We start from the raw sequence: 21,000 nt of genomic DNA on the forward strand, positions 1-21,000 counted from the left end.
CTACTTCCAGTCTGCGTCATAGCATGGTTTCTCTGTGCTTCTGCTGTGGTCTCGCGGCGGCGTGTCCGCCCCCTCCGACACCATGGCGGTAGAGGAGCTCGTCGTATTCGTGGATGCAGTGTGCGTAACGTCGTCCCACGGAAACGGCCACGTGTGCCGCGCCAGGTAGGAAGTTGCCATGCCCTCCAAAACAGTCACCAATATCGCCACCACCGCCTCAGAGCCTTGCTCAGGAATCATCACGGAAAAGGTCGACATGTACGCTCGCAAAATCAGCTGTGACAGCAGCACGCCAAAGACCCGTTTTGTGCGGCACCGTGCTGACCCTACAAGGCGCCGGCGCGCAATCAGCTTGCCGATCGTCATCAGCACCGAGGGAATCTGCCAGGTGAAGAAGTCGAAGTTCCATTCGTCGTCCGAGCTTGCGAAGGCGTATATGGCGTAACTGGCGTAGGTGCTAGGGTTGAAGCGATCGAGCAGCGCCAGCACATCCGACCAACGCGTGAACATGTAGTCCAGCATAAAGCGCGGTGTTGTGGAGGCAGCTAGGTAGCGGACGGGCATGAGGAGCACCGATATGCCCACCTCGGCCCCCATGGAGAGGACGTAGCGCATCGCCTCGCGCTCCGAGATGATCATGGCGCCTTTGTTGCCAAACACCTTCTCCGCGACAAAGCCCTGGCTGCCGTAGTACACGGTGGAGTGCAGGCAAAGCCGCAGAAAAGCACCGTAGGCCAGTCGGACAGTTTCAAGATTAGAACTGATTTTTGGCAAATAATGCGTGCTGGACGTCCCTGCGTCGGCTTGATGGAAGCCGCTCATTATCGTCGGGGCACCTGACTGCATGTTTGGGCGAGAGGGTCTGAAGCGTCGTCTTTGAGACTCGTCTCTTCGTACTTCTGTTTATCAGAGGGGGGGGGAGAGTGAAGGGAGGGTGGAGGAGAGGGAGAAAAGAACGCGAGTGGGCGGCCGCTACTCGCTCGTGCGTCGTTGTGTGAGTGACCAGCAGAAGGGCGTGACGGCCCGTATTGGTAATCTACTTCCCGTTTGCCGGACAGCGACTGAAACAAGAGGAGGGGGAAAGGGGCGGGGACGGAGCGTGGGAGGTGGATAGAAAACAAATTCCAGATGGTACGCACGGAGGCGCTCCTCCCGTGATGGGGGCACACAAGACACGGCTTTTGACCTGGCAAAGGTCTCCGCGGCGGAATCAGTGCCGCACCAATTAGGGCATCGAGCGCTCCTTTTTTTTGGAAAAATCCTCTTTTGCTTCGCTTCTCCGCTTCGTCTGCTATGCTTGATGGCCACATCCTTCAAGCACGGCACCCATCAAAAGGCGCGTCCGTAGCCGTGTGCGTGGCGCCGAGTCCTCCGCATCGCTGAGGGCAGCCGCAACGCAGCAGAGCGAAAGGAGCTGAAGCGTGGCACTCTTCTGTTTGACGGGATGTTCGTTTGTTGTTGCTGGGGCCACAAGCCGCGCCTGTCATAGGGGCACTTGTGTCTGTGCTCCTGGCAGGCGCAGGCGCACGAGATGCGTGGCACACTCTTCCGCGTGTGCGCTCAGTATCCGGTTGCCCACTACGTTACCGGAAGGGGCATCACCAGTTCCCGTGGTAGGTGCAGGGACGGCGAGACCACCAAAAACGGCTTGGGCAGCTCGCCACCCGATGGAGCGAGGAAGCTGACAAACTGCTTTCCGACCTCCAGCAAGGCGACAAACCCCGCGACGTTCGCCTCCACGGCAGACGCAGCCGTGTCGGCCCAGACGACCGCGGCAAGACCCAGGTCCGGCACCTCTCTCCAGCTCAGTGGCTCGAATGTCTCCGCGTGGAGGAGCACCAACTCCGACATTCGTGCCACACCGCGCACCGGCATCAGAGGAGTACGTGGGGTGCCAAAAAAGTAGTGCTCCAACTGCGCGCGCCGACGCTGCTCCGCCCCGGCGGCGCTGGGCGACTGCCCACCCGCCAGCTTCGGCAGCCGCACAAAGTGCACTGTGCGGCCCACGACAGCGTTGTTCAGAAACTTTTCCAGCTCCCAATCTGCGCCGGTGACGACGACGTGCGTGACGGCGAAAATGGAGATGACGTCGCTCAGCACGTCGTGCTGAATGTCGGTGGAAGGGGACAAGGAGTGGATCAAGAAGCCGCCCGCTTCAAACTTGGAGTTGGCGAACCCGAGCGAGGTGGCCGCTTGCGCCGCACAGACGCACAGATCCAAGTAGCGCTTCCGCGTCGCACTCGTGACAGAGGCCGCGCCGTGGAAAAACGTCAGCGGCATCATCACAGAAAAGTCCTCCGGAGCTGTCACCGGTTCTTCCACAAACGCAGCCGACACCGTACCTGGACAGCCCACCATAGGCATCGCCACATCCACGTCCACGTAGCAGATGCCGTACGGGCTACCGTGGCGAACCGCGAGGTTGAGCAGTGCTCGCGACACCACCTCCCTCTCCCACTGGTTCTCGCCGACAACAAGCACACGAGGGCCCTGCCAAGAGTCTTTGAGCTCCTCGGAGCTGGACAGGGATTTCTTGCTGCGCTCGTCAATGGCCAGCATTGCATCCACGCGTGCAGTGTCTAGCAGCGCGTGGATCTCATCGAGAGCACCGCTTATCGGGGTCTGCACGGTGATTGCGTCTCCGTCGATCTGCACAACGGCGTCACCAAAGGCCTCCAGCACAATGCACGCCTCCGCCGGAAAGGCGTAGCGCAAGTTGCGCGTCAGTGAACTACGAAACAGCTCTACTTTTCCACTGAGAAGCAGAACAGAGCCGCCTTCCTGCCCCGCATTCCATTGTATCGTAACGGCCTCCTGGCGGAGATGAAGCGAGGTGTGCGTCTTACGCGGCTGCATGGCTGAACAAAAGAAAAAGCGGGTGCTGCGAAAAAAAAAAGATCCTTGGCTCGGTAGAGAGAGGGAGTAGCGACGCGAGCGATGAGAACCTTCAAGGGTTCAAGCGCCTCCGCGCGTACAAAGAGCCCCCCCTCCCACACACACAAAAAAAGAAAAATGCACAAGGCAACTTTCACAGCACAGACAAACACTGAACAACTCATGAAACGGTTAAGTGGCCTCTTTCACGGTATTTCACGGACTTGATCTCGGCAAGGCACACACGCACACATGAAGATATATATATATATGGCCAGATCTACTACATATATAGATGTTTGGGTTGTGTACGTGGGCGCACTGGGTAAGAAGCAAGGAACAGATTGCGTATCTGTGTGTGTGTTTTGGCGAGGAGGAGGGAGTCTGCTCGCGCGCTGTACTGTGTTAAGGAGCCAAAAAGAAGTAGAAGGTCGGAAAAACGGAGAAGAGTTGCTAGCGCCTCGCAGAGAAACACAGAGACACTAACCCGGGACATTGAGGCGACTGCAGCTAAGCAGCGCAGGTACACAACGGTGCCCGTGTAGGTGCAGTCGCACGTCAGTCTGCGCAAAAACAAGCGTGTGCAGGTGTCGAGACCACGCCACATCCAGTGGCTGGACACCTCGATGGGTACTGCAATGAGCAGGAAAAGGCCCCGCAAAGACCCCCTACCTCCAGCAACCGACGCCTTGGCTTCCACTGGTGGCGTGCATGCAGTTGCGCATCGCAGAATTCGCTGCGACTAGTTCTACTCGAATACCGTGAAGAATAGATTTTCCTTTGTTTTCCCGTCGCATGAGACGCCCATAATCAGCGTATGATGGAGTAGCACAACGTCACGTCCACCCAGGGAGGATAGAGTTTTATGTGTAAACAGGTCAGCGGAGTGCCAGCGCAGAGACGACGGCAGACGTTACAAAAGAGCGAGCTGCGCGCATTCCATTACGAAAAGAGCTTCAACGAGCCGGTGATCGGTTCGAGTACATCCGACGGGGCTGGACCCAGCGCCACTACAACAACGTCGGAGGGTTTTGCCACTATTTCGACCTGCTCACCTCCGGTGACAGCCGTCTCTGACCGCCGGGCCATCGCCATCGGCAGTCGATGCTTTCGTGCCGTAGCCACGACGAGCTCCATCGTGTCCTTGTCGGGGCACTTTAGCGTGATCTTGCCGCAGCCAATACGGTTCCACCACAGGTACCAATGGCGCCAGCGCTGATGATCCTGTGAGTCTGCTGCACACAAAGACTCGGATGCTGGCACGCTCACAGCTGCGCTCAGCTTCGTCTCCTGCTGGAGCAGCTCGACTAACTGGACGCCGGCCGACGCCGTGAGCACAGCCACTTCCTGTGCTGTAATCTTCGGCTGCACTCTGCTGCTCACGACGAAGACCATCTTGAGCCGCAGCGCCTCCATCTGCTCGTACTCGCTGTCTACATCCATGGTGTCGCTGCTCTCGTCGGAGCTGCCGCTCGTTGCCGACTTCCAGCTGTCCTTGTCGGAAGCCGCACCTTCTGCCGCATGTGCATGGCCAGTAGCGGCAGTAGCAGATTGCCTGTGCAACTCCTCCAGCAGCTTGGCGGCTCGATCTCGTCGCGACAATAGCGGTGACGCGACCGCTTCTTTCGATGCCGCGTGGCGGCTTGTCAGCCGCTGCACGATGGCCGCACAGAAGAACGCCACCGCACACCCCAGCACCGTACCCGTTGCACACGCGGAAGTCCACGCTGTCTCATCCAGCACGGAATCGGAGGCGGCCATGAAGAGTATGTAAAGTGTCCTGTGATGTGTTTCTAGTATGTGCTCGAAGGAAGCGCAAGCAGATGTATCGGCGGAGATGCGAGTCGCAAGTGCAGCGTCACACGCACACACACACCAGCATGTGCGTGCTGTATAACGAGACACGAAACAGCACTGCCGCTGTGGATGCCGCAACTCTCCCCCTTTCCTTGGGAGCAGCTCCGGGCACGCTGGAGACACCCACGCCACCGTCCCTGGATGCGGTCTGCAGTCCTTATCGAGCTGTTGCGCGGTGAGAGAGAAGCACGCAAGATGGAAAGGAAAAGTGTCTTCCAACGAGAAGAGAGAGAGGGCAGGGCAATATGAGGAGCAGCAGAGGGTGCCTTGCGTCCTCTGGCCCGCGGTCCTTCAAAGGAGAAGAAAGCGAAGCGGCACGCCAATGGCAGTTAGCCTCCCCCCCCTCGAGCTGCGCTCCTCGTAATGTTCCAAACTGCGAGATGCCTTTCGCCTGCGCCGTTCAAACTGAGGAGGTGGTGAATCAGCGCATGCAGCGGCCTCCGAAAGGAAGGAGAAAAAAACAAGCGGCGGGACGACCTGAAAAGATCGCCTGCGTCACTTCATTCGCTTTCATGCTCCCCCCCTCACACACACACACACTGCCCTTCCCAACTCTCCCACTCAACCGCCACGGCTCGAACCCGGTTCAGAGCGGCGGCGATACCGCCCTCGCTCGCTCCGCTTTATGGTGCGCGTGGCTTTGCAAAGGTACCGATGCACCCTGTGCTCGCCTTTGGACACCACTCCGTGGCGGACAAGGAAGCACTGGAATGGCGGCGGACATGAAGTGGAGCAAACTGCGCCGGCCAGACATTTTCTCTTCTATGCAACGGACACAACCACTTGCCGGGTCACAGAGACACACACGCACCGCACAGACACAAATAGGGGTGGAGAAGGGAACAGAGAGATGTGCGCCTGCGCTCCGTGAGGAAAAAAAAAAGATACACCGTTTATGGTGGGCAGACGTGGCCACAGCACGGACGCTTTCTGCCTCTGCCAGATGCTGCTCGTATTACATGGTGGAGCTTCGATGCCGCAGCAGCAGAATACCTGGAGACGCTTTCTTCACCGGGCGCACGCTACCCAGCGTCAGCGGCTCAGCGCACGGCCCTGCCACATGCGCCTTACCTTTATTCTCCCTCTGAGTCGCAAAAGCCGACGCTTCCATTGAGCGGCTGCCAGGAGACAGGCTCGACCCTCCGGCATTCCTGCCTCGCGGCGCGTGATTCTCAACCTCAGCCACACTGCTTTGAGCCAGAGGATCCGTGCAAGTAAACCGGCGTACAGCCCCTGCAGCAGCAGCAGCAGCATTAGTAGAAGCCAGGGGTGGTGGTGATGGTGGTGGTGGGGTGTGCGGTGAGGTTAGGCTATCCTCGTTCGCGGAAGTCGGCGGCAGATCGGTGGCCTGAGTGTCAAGGGTGTCGGCATGTCTAGCCGAGAGACCTGGAGAGCCTTTCTGCAGCACGAGACGCTGTAATGGTTTACGACTGACGGATGCACGGCCCTTCGCCGACGCGGAGTCGGCGGCAACGGGTAGCCGAGGCTGCGTTGTGCGCAGCGCTATAGGTGTGGCAGCTTCCAGCTTCGCTGGCTTTTGCAGCACGCTACGCGACACTTCGCGAATCGACGACGAGGACTGAGGTGCGGTGGCTGGCGTAGCTGCTGATGGTTGTCTAAGAGGCGTGACGCCAACACCATTGCGAGGCGAGCGGAGAACTCCGGTCGACGACACGCGTTGGTAAACCCGCGGGGACGTGGCAAGCCGCAGCTGTGTCGGGGGCGGGCGAGCAGTGTTGGGACACCGCAGCGCCTGAAACTTTGCATCCATGACGTATTTTCGAGTAGAGCCGTTGGAGTACGAAAGCGAGCCGGAAGTCGTTGCGGCGGCTCTCCGTGCGGGTACCAGCTGCCCTACAGCAGCACGGCTGGCAAGAGGCGGACTGCTCGCACCAATCAACGTTGGTGCCTCACGCGGAGACGCCAGGCATCCAAGAAAGGAAGCAAAAGGCAGCGGTTTCACACAGGGCGCCGCCGCCGACTGCTGCGCCGTCTTCTCTCGTGGGGAACTCAGAGGCGATGAGGTTGAGGCGCGAGTGTTTCTCTGCACTAGCGGCGCGGCAGCCCTCGCCCTTGCAGAGCGTTGTTGCTGTCCGACAGCCCAAGCCGCTCGATTTCCAGCAGTCGTCGTGCTACGGCTAGAACGAGGCACGGTGCCCGCAGCAAGTTGTCGGCTCAGATTGCTACCATTTCTGGCCATGGCTGCGGTCGCTACCCCTCCCATCGTCGCAGCGGCACGTGCGGTAACGGGCATTTTGGCCGCGTCCGATCGCACTATGGTGGATGCCGTGCCGGTGCGGAGGCCGTACAAGACTGTCTGTGACGGCGCCGTGGTTTTGCCTGCCGTCTGTGGCAATCGGCTCGCGACGGCGGTGCTAGCTGCACCACGCGCAGATGCCTGTGGCAGTGCCACCCGTGTGCCAGCCGCAGCCTTCACAACGGGTTTGTTTTCACAGAAAGTGGGGCGGACAATACGGCACCAATGTGGCGACGGCGGCGTTGGCTCAGGGCTCTTGCTTGCATCGCCAAAGCGGTTCATAGCTGCGTCATGGGGTGCCGCCGTCAGAACCAGACAACAACCTGAAGGTGATGCACTGCCGCCGTGGCTCACGTTTGCGGCGGAGCCGCATGGCGCTGTGCCCCGTCGTCGAGAGGCCCGCCGGTGATTGTCGCCGGTCTCGGCAGCCTTTGCTTCTACCGAAGGGGAGCTCGGAGCAGCAGGGTAGGAGATGGACGCTCCGGGATTGTCCAAAAGGTTTGGCGTGGAAAGGCGTTGGCCTGCAACGCCGCGAGGCGGTGTGGACAGAGAAAGCACTTGCTGCCGCTGCTCTCGTCGGCGGCGCTCCGCTTCCTGCTGCAGAAGATGGTCCTCCGCCCTCCGGCGTTGATTCAGCACCGCTATGCTCACCACGTCATCTAAGAGACGCTCGCGCAGCTGGTCACAAGACGCGGAGGCGTGAGAGGTTGCTTGCGACCGTTGCGACGGCGGCGGTGTCGTCGACGATCGCGAGCGTTCGCACGGAGTTCGCGCTTCGCCGTTCAGTGTCCGAGCGCTGCGTGGGGACTGAAGCTTGCGAGCGCTGCCGGCGCCTCGCCTGTTCGGTGAGGACCGGCGGCCCTGCATCAAGTAAGCGCTCGGCTTTACGTCGATTGGAGACGTCAGCGCGGGTGGATCGTAGTAGAACTCCTCGTCCTCCTCAGAGGCGCTCGGAGAGAGGAAAGGGCGCGCGTTTTGTATATGTGCCGACACCGGCTGGGGCCGTGGCGGCAGCGGGGCGTTCTTACGACGGTGCCTGTTCACCAGAAGCTGCTCTCTGCGAAGCGCGGCTTGATGGTAGGCCACCTTGTCTTTGAGAGACATATGTCGAGCGACGCGGAAGGCCTCTTTTGCGCTGTCGCGCTTATCCGCCGCGCCGCGCGAGTCTTGGCTCTTGTTGCGCACCAGCGAGGCAGCTGGCAGTGTGTTGAGCGAGGAAGCAGCAGCAGTGCTCGCGGTCGTCGTGCTAGGGTCAGGGACCGATCGCGGAGGCGACGATGGCGGCGCAGTAGCCTGAGACTCAAGCGCACTTCCTGTGGCACCGGAAGCCCAGTTGGCAGTGTTTTCGTAAGTGGTATCGAAGGAGGTTGGCACGCCATCCTCGTTGCTGGCCGAGGTTTGCCTCGCACTGGCGCCGTCGACATCAGTTACCCCGGAGGAAGAAGCATCGAGGTGCGCATGAAAGGCCTTCATGTCCGTTTGTGGTCCCCCGTCAGACGGTTGGGCCAAGGCGTCAGCAGAGGAAGTGTGGTGTGCCTCTGCGCCTTGGTGGAGCAGATGAGCGCGAATGCGGTCAACGGTCTCAGTCACGAGCTCCTCTACTCGAGCCGCCGGCATGAAGGTGCTCCCCTGCGTGGTGGTCGTCGAGATGTGCAGCTGCGCAAAAGAGGAATGCAGCACCCACTCCAGGTCAGCCACAAACGCCTGTGGATCAAATGAGGTAACGCTGTCGTCGCTGAGCAGCAGCCAATCGCTCACCACCCACCGCGACGGCTGCCGCGCCTCGGAGGCACCGTCGCGCACGATGAGCAGCTGCTTGATAGCGTCGGAGCTAATATTTCCATGCGGTGGCAGGCTGGCACTCGCGTAGCCGAATGCCTCCACGGCGTTCAGAATCTCTAGAAACACGCTCTCCTCCATCATGCCCCAGCCGGAGCGAATGATGTCACCCAGTGAGAGCCCGGAGAACGCGTCCACGCTTGCCACGTAGGTGTGACCGGTGGACGGCTGCTCCTGAATGTACACGTCGATCGGCAGCGCCACGCACGGCGGCACCGCGCAGTGGGCGGTGGCAGTAAGAAGGGCGTCGATCCGCTCCTGCTGCCGCCTAATGGCGCGAAGATCATTCGGTGATAGGTTTCGGTGGGTGCCTCGGCAACCGACGCCGTCTACGAGCTGTTCCGCCTCCAAATCAAGCTTGCGGCTACGAATCTCGTACGCGCCGCCGGTCATCTTGTCCTCAGCGCAGAAGCGCGGCCCATTCTTGCTCTCGTCGGCTTCGCTCACGCAGCTGCGTACCGTCAGCAGTGGAAACAAATCATGGTCGATGCTGCTGTGTGTGGCTAGCGAGCTCTTGAACATGATTGCCTTGCAGGGGCGCCTTTGTTGGGCTTGTGTATGGGAGTCTGTGTGTTGGGGGTGGGTGGGGGGTAGGGGAAGGGGGAGGCGAGAGTGCTGATGATCGTTGTTGGTTTGTCTTTGGGGGAAGGGGAGGGGGAGGGGGAGGGGCTTTTAGGGGAAGATGGAGCAGTGAGACAGCGCAGACGACGCGGTGAGCAAACAAAACGAACAGACAGACAGAAAGGCCACCGTACAGAAGCAGAGCAGCGGTGCAGACAGATAGAGATATACAAGTAATCAAACAGTCTATAGAAAGCCTCCCCAAAGAGACAGGCGAAGGGACGGAGAGAAGGGGAGGAAGCCGGGTGCACGCAAGGGACAGCGAGCAGAGGGAAAACCATACACAGACAGAACGCCACAACAGAAACAAACGAGACACAAAACGGAGGCCGACAAGCCACCTCTAAAAAAAAAAAACAAGCGACGGCCACCACGCCCCACGACACAACAAAAAGAGGGAAAAAAGAAAAGGCGGAAAAAGAAAAGAGCGACAAGGAAGAAGAGTCACGTCGATCGTCGAGAAGCAGAAGAGTGATGGGTGAAAAAGCAGCCCACCCTAGACGGACAGACAGTCAGACGCGCAGCGCTACGTGATGGGCGGGGAGTTGTGTATGGAGGCGAGAGCAAATGCGGAGTGCGCGATGACGTTGCTTTGACGACAACGATAGATCAATGGAGTGAAATATGCACCGGGGGAGGGAAGGGAAGGGTGGGGGGGGGACATGGGGAGTGGGCCCAACAAGCACGAAACAACACAAAAGAAAAAGAAGAGGTGAGGCAGCAGGGAGCGCGCAAACACACACACACAGTCGCAGACACAGACGCACACAAAACAAAGATAAGACGAAAAGAGCGACAGGAGCCACGAACACGGTGGCCGAGAGCGTGACTGTGCGGTTTCGATGAGGTGTGACACAAAAATACGTCTGCAGTTGCTGCTGACGAAGGCTAAAGGGAAAAGAGAGGTGATGTTTGTGGCGGTGGTGGAGAGAGAAAAAACAAGTTCAAAAAGGGAAAACAACAACGAATACCGCGACGTGTCTTTCTCGATCGCCTGCCATAAACCAATGAGAGATGCAGATTTCAGTGCCTCCTAACTCCTTCAGCACACAACATAGAAGAAAGGAGGCGTAGAAAAAACAAGAAGGCAGGCTAAATATGTATGATGAGAAAGAGCACACACACACACAAAAAGGGGGTCGTATCTATGTGTCTTTAACAATGAGAGAGGGAGAGAGGGGGATGGGGGGGGGGCCACTGCAATCAATCGACTAGAGGATACCGGACAGACGCGTTAGCTGAGAGACGGGTAAGATGAGGGGGGTGACAGCCTTTCCGTTACTCTGATGGTCACAAAGAGAGGAGAGAGAGACGGAGCATACAAGCACACGCATACACGCAAGAAAGCACTGGTCAACAGCAAACAAAGGAAGCCGCTCGCCCTTTTCTCCGGTAAGGGTTGTCTTCTACGGAGAAAGGGGTGGGGACGAGAAGCGAATACGGGGGCGACGTGGCGGCGTGCGTTCACACAATGCATACGTAAATGTACATTCGACGCTCACGGGGAGAGAGCAAGAGCGAAATCGAAACGGGCACGCAGAAGACAGACGCCTGGCAAAGTGTGTTGCAGGTGGGTGGGCGTGTGCAATCGAAACAACCACAAAGTAAGAAACAGTGACGGAATCCGCGCGGCGTCTCTAGATGAAGCGCCACACACACACACACACGCTCGTTGTCGTGATCAGCGCTAGCAGAAAGAGGAAAAGAGGGGAGGAGGGGCGCAGAATGAAGAAAAAGGGCTCTCATAGGGGGAGCGGTAGAGATGATGATTGATGGGCCCGCTCATCTCGAGGGGAGAGTATGATGTTTTTGGTCAGAATAGGTGGCAATTCAGCGCCGAGCAGAGGTGTGCATGACAGAAAAGGAAAAATGGCGGCAGAGGTGTTGACGAGAGATAGAGGGGAGCGAAAGGCTACGATGCATGCGAGCGTTAGGGCCACGCCCTTCTCAAACACCACAATGCGCCAAGGAGAGGGTATTCATGCCGCTTCAATAGCTGATTAGCTCGTTTAAACCTGTTTTATGTTTTTTTTTTCGTTCTTCACTAGAGAGCCTTGTGTCTTCTAGTCGTTTGGGTTCCCTCATATCTCGAGGGACTTGTTCGCAGCCTGGATTTCACCCGGTCCAGCGTACGCGTGGGGCACCGAGAACGTGGCGCGTGAGCTGGCAGGTACCTTGGCGCGAGCATCGCAGTGCACGCATTATACATATATATATGTATGTTGGCCTCGTTTTCTTGGAGGTGGTGTGATTCCCTCTCTACTCTTCAGTCCTAGCAGGTGTATCCGTCCCTCCCCCTATACTTCTATGCGCTGTTAGTGTGGTGGGGTGGGAGAGCGGTGTTGCGAAGAAGCTCGACGAGAACAGCAGTATGATGAGCTGAACCTTGTTCGAGCTCTACCCCCACCCACCGCGGCAAGCGACACAGCTGAGACGGTGCTAGCCAAAACACTGAGCATGCAAAAGGGGTAGAGATGGAGAGACCAAAAGGAAAACGAAAAAAGAAAAACAAGAGCCACACCACAACACGAAGAGGGGTGAGAGCACTCAAACACGCACAGCGAGAGAGAGAGGGGGGGGGGGGGGTGGAGGGAGCAAAAGAAAATCGCGAAAAAAGGCGCAGGAGTTGCAACAACACTAAAGGAAACACGGAAACATCACAGAAACGGGAAGGACATGGAATTCATGAAGAGTCAGCGCACCTCATACACACGGGTCACAACACATGAAAAGGAAAAAACTGGAGAGAGAAAACCAACATGTACCAGTGCCAAAAAGCGTAGCGACATACACGGGAAAGTGGGCGTAGACAGTGAGAGGCTAATCGCATGTCGAAATGAGGGGGAAGAGAGGGAGGCGGGGGTTCGACGCAACACGAGATGAGCAAGCAAAGAAAACGCCCGCACACAACAACATGAAAATACCCAAAAACAAACGAAAACAAAGACAACTAGTTTTCGACACACGACTATAATGAAGGAAAATGTGATGAAACATGAGGAAGCAAGCGAGGCGGAGGAAGCGACACAACATCGACGAAGAAGGGGGGCGCAGAAAGAAAAAAAAAACAACGGACACCATCGGACTGCATCGCCCACATCCTGATCGCTCACCACGCTCTTAAAGAATGTTACCGCAGAACACACACACACACGAACACACAAACAGCGACAGAGAAGGCAGTACATATGAAAGGGAAAGAGAAAGCAAGCAAGCAAGCAAGCAAGCGCGCGGAGTAGGAGGAGGAGAGGGGAGAGAGAAGGTATGATAATTGTAATGGTGATGAAAATGGCGATTGAGGTACACGGTAGGCCGATATTTGGATAACAAGGTGAACAAAGAAGCGTGAAAGAAAGGAAACGGGTAAAAAAAAGGAGGAGATGGTGGCGGCAGTGGGATAGGCCATACAGAGGAGCTGGACATCTTTAAAAAAGGTAAAGTGGAAAGCAATAAAGCAAAAAAAAAAACAGCGGCAAGAAGGGAGGCACATACAACAACAACGGAGAAGAAACGGGAAAACACAACGGCACTGCAACGTGCCGAGGAAAGCATCGAAAATGAGCACCTTCAACAGCTGCACAGGGGACGAGGAGAGACGATGCGATCATGAAAAGAGAAGGGAGGCAGTCGTCAGAGGTGCTGCACATGAAGAGGCAGGCGAAGAGGGAGTGGTTGGACAAGCAGAACAAGGAGAAAACAGGGACGCAGTAGAGTAGCGCCCGCGTGTATAACCGGTGTTTTGACGGCCATGCGAGGAGAGGAACCACGCGCACGCGTGTGTGAGCTGCCGGGTTTCGCATGCTATCTTCGCCACTTGTGTCTTTGTTGCCGATCTGCGGAGCGATACAGCTGCCTCTGCTCAGCCTTCATTCCTTCCTACATCCAAGCTCCTTCTCTATATCCCTCCCTCCCCACTCCCCACTCGTCTCTCTTCCCGTGGCTGTATTTCGTTGCAGCCGCCACTCTCCCTCAGCATACACGCGCAGGGCCTCCCCCCCTAAATCGCTGAGCGCGTCTCTACGCCACATCGGAGTCAAGTGCGATCGTCACGGGGACGCAACGCAGCTTTCCCTCTCGGTTCACTGGGACCACCGTGACCAGCTCTAGCAACGCTGGAGGCGGGGCCATGCGCACAATACAATTCGCGTCGCTACTACTTGCCGCTGCGCGATCATTGGCGTCACCGGTGGCAGTGCTGGTACTGCTCGCGTGGCTGTGCGTGGAGCTGCTCTGCCTACTGCTCGGCACGGCCATCTCACTCATTGTAGGTCTCTCCGTTACGCGGGAGGCAAGCAGATCGTCCTCGGCGTGCGCCGACTCCTCGCTCGACCGCCGGCGTCGTGAAGCCGCCGTGTAGGATATGACCTTAGCCGTCTCGATACAGCCCACGTAGTGAGGCAGGTAAAAGACGGTCTGATGCGAGGCGGTGCCTCCTGGCGAGTCCGGCGGCTGGAGCGAGTTCAAGTCTACGGGGGTGAAGTACGCGGAGACATAGGCGTACAGCTGTGACAGGACTTCGTAGGAAAAGATGGCGCGGTCTTCGGCCTTGAAGTCCGCCGTAAGCGCGTCGTACACAATCTTCAGCTCGTCCAGTTTGTTGTGCGCGATGGGCTCCGTGCAGAGCGGGTAGACGCCGAGCCGCCGCAGGGACGTCTCGACTTGCAGAGGCGGCGAAGGCGAGGGGCACTGCGAGCTGGTCAGTGCGCTGCTCACATGTGCGTCCACATCAGGCCATGTGCGCATCTTGTCGTGGCAGGAACACGGCGCCTCACCGTCGAGATTCCGTCGGCTCGAGTCCTCAATTCGCCGCTTGGCGGACAGACGGCGATGAATCGTGACCACCATGAGGAAGAGGCGCACCGTCATGGCGGCCATCTCGAGCGGCAGCACGTTGAGCGTGACGGCGCCTTTAGAGAGGATCAGCGACCGCACCTGCGCCAGCGGCGCGCGATGCTTCAACTCCAGCGGCCGGTAAAGACTTGCTCGCTGTGTGCACTCGGTGCTGCAGTACTCAACGTCGTCGCCAATGTCTGTACCCCCCGGCGAGGAGAGCGGGGGTGAGATATCATTGGTGGGTGGGGTGTTCGCAGCTTCCGGGGTCAGCGCCGCGGATGAAGGGTCCGCGGCGACACTGCCCGGTTGCTCAGCCGTGCTGAAGACGCGAAAGCAGACGGGGCAGCGGTGTGGCGGTTCCTTGGCTACAAATACCGAGTGCGTTGCGACGATCGGCGTGGCCTCAGTGCACAGCAGCGTCTCCGCTGTCACAGAAGCGTTGATGCAAAGCCGCTTGCGATAATAGCAGTCTAGAACCAAGTAGCAGCTCGCCTTTTCGGCCCGCAGCTGCGACTGAAGGTAGTGCATGTGGTTGTTCAACTCCCGAATCCGCTCTAGCTCCAAACTGTAGGGCAGAATGATGCACGCGTGCGCGGTGGCTGCGGCGGCCTCGCTGAACTGACCGAGACCGCAGTGCGCGCGCGCCACGCTCAAATACCCGCGCACCCATCGCGGCTCTAACTGAATGCACCGCTGCGCGTCGACAAGGGCTTCGTGGTAGCGCTCGAGAAAGACGAAGATGCGCGAGCGCAGGATTAGGGCGTCGACGAGGGCAGCCGCCTTTGGGGGTGCGTCGCCGGAAGTGGCGAGGCTAACGCTTGAATCTTTTTCAGTGCTTGCGCTGGCGGTCGGTGACGTGGGCTGGGCGTCGATGTACTCGTTTACGGAGGTTAGTGCTTTTTCGAAGATGCCACCAAAGAATGCCTCCTGTGCCTTTTCCAGTGTCGTGCCTCGCACCTTCTCAAAGTCATACGCCGGCATCGCTTCAAAGAGGCAGTGGCCCACGAAGCCGTCGCTCCCGCACGTTTCCGCGCCTCCGCGACAGGCAGCTCGAGGCCCAAGCATGCCGTACGCGCCGGAGCCGATTCCGTAGGAGTCGTCGTGATGCGGCACACTATCGTACGGCTCGATTGGCTGCAGCGACAGACACGACGTGGGCAGGCACAGCGTGAAGTACAAGTCCGACGCCTTACTTCGAAAGCGGACGAGCGTCATGTGGCCGGTGTGCCGCACCACCTCGCCGCTTAGCCGACCGTTGCAGACGGGCGGGTACGAAGCACTAAAATTACAGGTCAGCTGGGTGGCCACGTCGTCCTCGTCAACCACCCACACTGTCGCTCCAAGAGGGAGCTGGTCTTGCGTCAGGCACGGCATCACCGCCTTCTGCTGCAATGAGGTAAGATCGAAAACGGGGTCTGGAACAAAGAGAACGCCGTCCTCGCCTCCATCGCCAGAAGAGCTCGCTTCATGGTCGTCGTCGTCATCGCACAATGGCAGCCTCGCTTCATCGCCATTGAAAGTACCCCACATGCCGTCCGAGGAGGACAACGACGACGCGCTGGAGCCGCTAGCCTCTTCCCTCTGTTCGTCTCCCTCGTCGCTGTTGTCCTCGTCGCTGTTCAGAAAGCCGTCGCTGTCGCATTCACGGTTCTGGGCTGAAGCCGAGGAGGACGAGGGGACGACCTCCGTCGCGCCGGGGGCGGCAGTAGGACCAGGCGTGTTTCCTAGTCTCTGGAGAGCGGCGCTGAAGAGGTCCGCGGCAGCCGCAGGTGCGGCGCCGCCGCCTCTTCCACCCATGTCCCACATGGAGGACGAAGACGACGATGCTTGGGTGGGCGACTCCGGTTCCGCGGCGGCAGCGGCGACGTTCGGATCCTTCCTAGAGTTCATGGCTTTTTCGTTTTCTTGGGCGTGCGTTCGCTTCTCCGAAGAGAGGGCGAAACGGTTTCAAGGGCGGCCTCGCCAGGTACAACGGAGGCTGGTAGCAAAAGGGACAGCGAGCGATGAGGCGCGCTGTCGATCGCCTCTCGCGATTGCCACCCACGGTCACAACACAAAGCAGAAGAGCGAACGCCTCTGCGCACACGGGTACACAAGCACAACCACACAAGCCAAAGCATACACATGCACGCTACCAGAGTCTTAGGTTGGCGCGAGTCTCGCAGATGGATCACGCGCACACATAGGCATGCCGGTGTGCGTGTGAGGGGTTTGTGCGGGACTCTATTGTGCCTCCGCGTGCACCAGCGCCAGCGCCCGCTCTGTACCGCGCACCACGACTGTAGCCGAAAGCAACGCAAAAATAAGAATATCGAAAAGCGAAAGAATGCGCACACGCACAGGCACACGCGAGCGTGACCCGGAAACGGTCCAGCCTGGAACCGCTGGAAATCAATCTCGGGCGCCTTGCGTAAAAGCGTGACGAGGGTAGGTGCCTCTTTGATGCTTCGTGCCTGTGTGCGTGTCTGTCTCTGGATGCACAATTTATATGCACGCGAGTGCTTGTGCCTCTGTGATGGCGGATTTTTTCTAATGGAAGGAGTAAGCGGGTGCAGAGGTAAAGGAAAGACGAAGTGGGAGGGCGTACGGCCGTCTGTGGCACACAGTTACGGCACCGATCACAGTGACGCCGCAAGCAGCGGTCCAAAGGTACACAACAGAGAAAGGGCAGGACGAAAGCAAGACGCCGAGTGTGCAAGCAGTCACTGCCCCGCTGCCTTCGTGTTGCGCCGCTTTGCCCTGGGGCCGTGAAGGGCGAAGGTGGGTGCTAGCGTCGATGTGGATTCCAATGTCGGGTGCCTACGGCGGCGAAACGAGAAAAAAGGGAATCGGAGGAGCAACGCCAGCGAACCCAGAGAGGACGGGGGAGGGCGGCGGCAGCAGCTGTGCGGATGGAGAAGAGGAGGGGGGATGGACGGTGATGATGATTGCCGCGCGTATGGTTAGCAGGGCGCGAACGACAATATAAGGAGAGAGCGTGAGAAAAGCGCGGATTCAAAGATACACTCACGGAGTCAGGAGCAAGCAGGATGGAAATCATACGAAAAAAAAATGTCTTTTTCTTTTTTCTCAAGAGAAGCAACAAAATGGCGTGCGCTGCTCCCCTTTCTTTTTGTCCCTGCTCGGCGCCTTGCTTTCCTTCCTTGTCGCACGAAGGGGCAGAGATGGGCAAGAAAAGGAAAGGCGAGGCTAGGGAAGGGTGGAAGGAGGCCCTGGCGAAGATCAAACGGCAAGACACTTACACAACGTGTGCGCAACACTTGGGGTGGGGTGGGGGGAGGCGGTGGCGAAAACCGAGCTAGGCGGAGCCGATGACCTATGTGCGCGCATATCTAGAGGAGCTCACTTCACAATGGCGAGCACGATGAGGGAAGGACGACAACGGTTGTGTGTGCTTGTGCGACAACAACAAAGGTGCGTATTGTTGTCTTTCCCGAGAGAGTTGATATAAATGAGTGTATATAGATTTGTGTGTGTGTGTGTGTGTGTGTGCGTATAAATAAAGTATGCCAGTGAAGAGAGAAATTCGTGTTTTCTCCCTTCACACGTCAACGTGTGCTGCGTGGTGAGCTGCCGCCGTTTCTTCTCGTTTTCTGGCGCTTTTCCTAGCTTGCACTGCAGCGCTTCGTTTTACTTTATCGCTGCGCTGCTTGTTCGTTGTTTCGGTTGATGCCGTGCTGCCTTCGTGTGCGCAGATGGCCGAGTCCGTCTGCGTGTCTTGCCCCTTTTTGTTGGCGGTGCTCTTCGTCGTCGCGTATGCGAGTTTGGCGTACCTTTGCTTGCTCGTGGGTGCGTGTGTTTGTATCGTCGCTTATCTTCTTGTCGATCGGCGCGAGTTTCGCTGCGTCTTATTCTCCTTGTCTCGCGCTCTTACGCTGGTACTGGCAGCCAGTGCCTGTGTGGGTGTCGGTAGGGGTAGCTGTGTTTGATAGTGCGGGCAGAGGAAAAAGCCCCAGTGGAACTGCTCACACAAAAACCTGGCGAGATCGATGCAAAAGGCCACACGCACAGTGTCATACCAGCGGACGCGTTCGAAGAGCGGAGGCAGGAGGAAGCAAACAAAGAAGAAACCATGAAAAAGACGCGATCGGCATGCGCGCACGATGCACATGCGTGGCCGACGAGGCAGCAAGGGAGGAGAGGCAGAAGAGCGAGGAAGATGGATGTAAGCAGAAAGCCCGCGACAATGACTACCGGAATCTGCGCTCTGCTTGAAGGGTGGGTGTGCGGGTATAGCCAAAGTAGGCGGCGCAGGAGCCAGCGGTGGGCAACGCCAACTGAGTGGCAGAGGTGGATTCCTCTGCCCCATCCTCCCTCTAGTGTTCAAGAGTATGCCACACGAAGCTAGTTGCGCTCCCCACCCCGCTCTAAAAGCTTTTCACGGAAGCCGGTGTTCGTTTCACTTGCAGAGATGCACAGATAGAGAGAGTTGTACACTTCCCCAGAGTAGACAGTGCCACACCCAATACGATGAGCATCTGCGTTTCATTCCAAATGCAGCCCCCCCCCCTCCCCACGTCACCCCCGAGGTGCATGGAGCCACGGTCTCGGCCTTCATGCTCGAGGGTGGTTTTGCCTGGTAGTATGCTTTTTTCGCTTACGCATCCGTGCAAAGCGAAAAAAAAAAAAAAAACTGTACCGCTCCACCGGCAACACCGCTTCTCTGTCGTGGTGTGCATGAGTGTCTCTCTTTGAGCAGATCGTCGGCAAGCACCACCGACAGCATCGAGAAGAAAAAAAAAAGGTCAGGCGCACAACGAGCCCCCACAGCCCAACAGGTAGCGACGCAACACGGCCCAGACACGCCGATCGCCTGCCTTCCTCGTCTCAGGCCCACACCGCAGCAGCCTCAGCAGCTACTCTTCAGCGATTTGTCAGCCTTGTGTGTGATGTTTAACCGCCAGCGACGACAGTGTAGTGGTCGCTCGGCGGTTTCACAGAGCGGTAAAAGACCTCTGGCGGACTCGGCACAACGGGGTCGTCGGCCGTCTTGTGTTCCGCGGCGGCAAGGAAGACCAGCGCCGCAGCCACCGCTGTCACCTGCAGGCCCTCCTTATGCTTCTCATACGTCGCCATCAACTCCTCTCGATTCTCTTCCAGCGCCTGGTAGAACTTCGCGCGCTTCCTCTGGTGATGGGTGCGCTCAAACGTGCGCTTGTACATGAGGTAGAAGACGCACACGACAACTAACGCGTAGATACGCAGCAAGTGCGGATTTTGCGTCGGCAACTCAGCGCTGTCCGCGAGGCGGTCCGCAGTCCTCTGAAAGCGGCTCTTTTCGTTTTGCTCTTTTTCCTTCAGCACGGCGCGGCGTCGCAGCTCGGCTTTCATGTCCGCCTGCGCGGAGAATGACGCGTAGTGCGGCTGCTGCGCGCGCAGGAGTGGGCGATCGAGCTCGACCCAGCTTTGATCGTCGCGGCTCTGATACAAGTACTTCCCTTCCGGCGTGCGACGCTCCGTGGCCGGATCCAGCGCACTCACCTTCTCGGCCTCCTCGTCCGTCAGCAGTGACGACGCGGTGCCGGCAGACGCACCCGACGATGCCCCCGCAGTGCCGCTGCTCTGCTGATCGACAGTAAAGGGCGCCGTCGCCGTTTCGCGCGGTAGCTCGCGTCGACTCTCCGAGGTCACCCCGACAGGACCGTTCGCGCCATGCGGTCGCGCCCTGCTTGAGCCCGGCAGATGCAGACGCTCGTATCCACCCTCCTTTAATAGTAGCTTGTACGCGTGATTCACCTCCTCCATCTTGGCACTGTCACCGGACCCCGCATCGGGGTGGTAGATGCGAGCAAGCTCTCGGTACTTCATCTTCACCTCTGCTTTGGTTGCACTACGGGTGAGACCCAGAATTTTGAACGGGTCGCGCTGCGGCAGAAGCCGTCGGCTGTGGACGAGGCTGAGCATCCTTGTGCATGTGGACCGCACGACACGAACGGAAATGGAAGCCTACCCCGTCGTTTTTGGGCGCGCGCACCGCTACAAGATCCAGCACCAGCGCGGGGACGCCGTATTGGGTGGAGCTGCAAGAAGCATCCATGCGTCCATGCATAAGGAAAAGAAACGGGGAAGGCGGAGGCTCTGTCGTCGAATAAAGGAGCGCAGGGCGAGAGAAGGTATATCGGGGGCAGAGCGTCGAACTGCACCACCACAGCGACGCCTGAAAGAAAGATAAGGATGCGGAGCGCAGCGCATCACTATCTCCCCGCACGCCAGAAAAGCCGTTGGAGGCAGAGATTCAGCGAGGGGCTACAGAAGGAGATTCGCACGTTGCACGGAAACGACGCCACGAGTGTCGATGCACTCAAAGCGCGGCGGTAACTCGAACAACACCGATAACGTTACTTGACGGTGAGCCAGTGGCGCCTTTCACATTTCACGGACGCGAGGTGCATCCGATTCGGTTGGCCGTTAGCCAACCGTGCGGCGGCACACAGCATGCACACCGATACAGAATTCGATGCCACAGGCATACGCGCAGACCCAGCGCCCGGAACACGAAGAAGGCCACCTTTCTTCATGACGGCCATCTCATCGGTGATATCCGAACGAACAAGAAACGAGGCTGTGCACTCCCGCCACGCCCTTCTCGCCAACAGCGAAAAAAAAGGTAGGCAACTATACGCACACCGGCAAGCTCGCGGCTACATCGTTGCCCTATCTTCAACATCAACTATTACCTGAGTAGGCCGCGGCAGCCTGCTGGTACTCTGTGCGGCCGC

The 21,000-nt window shown here is 58.3% G+C and overlaps 7 protein-coding genes across 7 annotated transcripts in view; all 7 read right to left on the reverse strand.

The window, feature by feature from the left end:
* On the reverse strand, nt 1-822 carry LINJ_30_2410 (conserved hypothetical protein; the record flags this gene model as incomplete). Its single annotated transcript, XM_001467050.1, has 1 exon — nt 1-822. One exon carries the CDS (start codon nt 820-822, stop codon nt 1-3), a length of 822 nt encoding a protein of 273 aa, XP_001467087.1.
* A 756-nt stretch (nt 823-1,578) lies between these two features.
* On the reverse strand, nt 1,579-2,856 carry LINJ_30_2420 (pre-mRNA cleavage complex II Clp1-like protein; the record flags this gene model as incomplete). The annotated part of the gene is made up of 1 exon (XM_001467051.1): nt 1,579-2,856. The coding sequence occupies one exon, from the start codon at nt 2,854-2,856 to the stop codon at nt 1,579-1,581; it is 1,278 nt and encodes a 425-aa protein (XP_001467088.1).
* A 960-nt stretch (nt 2,857-3,816) lies between these two features.
* On the reverse strand, nt 3,817-4,317 carry LINJ_30_2430 (conserved hypothetical protein; the record flags this gene model as incomplete). Its single annotated transcript, XM_001467052.1, has 1 exon — nt 3,817-4,317. The coding sequence occupies one exon, from the start codon at nt 4,315-4,317 to the stop codon at nt 3,817-3,819; it is 501 nt and encodes a 166-aa protein (XP_001467089.1).
* Nucleotides 4,318-5,686: 1,369 nt separating this feature from the next.
* On the reverse strand, nt 5,687-9,349 carry LINJ_30_2440 (conserved hypothetical protein; the record flags this gene model as incomplete). Its single annotated transcript, XM_001467053.1, has 1 exon — nt 5,687-9,349. The coding sequence occupies one exon, from the start codon at nt 9,347-9,349 to the stop codon at nt 5,687-5,689; it is 3,663 nt and encodes a 1,220-aa protein (XP_001467090.1).
* A 4,116-nt stretch (nt 9,350-13,465) lies between these two features.
* Nucleotides 13,466-15,811, reverse strand: LINJ_30_2450 (conserved hypothetical protein; the record flags this gene model as incomplete). Its single annotated transcript, XM_001467054.1, has 1 exon — nt 13,466-15,811. The coding sequence occupies one exon, from the start codon at nt 15,809-15,811 to the stop codon at nt 13,466-13,468; it is 2,346 nt and encodes a 781-aa protein (XP_001467091.1).
* A 3,363-nt stretch (nt 15,812-19,174) lies between these two features.
* LINJ_30_2460 (DnaJ domain protein-like protein) lies at nt 19,175-20,185 on the reverse strand (the record flags this gene model as incomplete). Its single annotated transcript, XM_001467055.1, has 1 exon — nt 19,175-20,185. The coding sequence occupies one exon, from the start codon at nt 20,183-20,185 to the stop codon at nt 19,175-19,177; it is 1,011 nt and encodes a 336-aa protein (XP_001467092.1).
* Nucleotides 20,186-20,947: 762 nt separating this feature from the next.
* Nucleotides 20,948-21,000, reverse strand: part of LINJ_30_2470 (putative heat shock 70-related protein 1, mitochondrial precursor) — a gene marked incomplete at both ends in the record, with an annotated part of 1,908 nt that continues 1,855 nt past the window's right edge. The window contains one exon of the mRNA XM_001467056.1: nt 20,948-21,000. This exon is cut by the window's right edge and continues 1,855 nt beyond it. Within this exon, the coding sequence (XP_001467093.1) occupies nt 20,948-21,000 (53 nt within the window).

The sequence above is a fragment of the Leishmania infantum genome, chromosome 30 (assembly GCF_000002875.2).
Source record: "Leishmania infantum JPCM5 genome chromosome 30".
In the NCBI taxonomy this organism is placed as follows: Eukaryota; Euglenozoa; class Kinetoplastea; order Trypanosomatida; family Trypanosomatidae; genus Leishmania; species Leishmania infantum.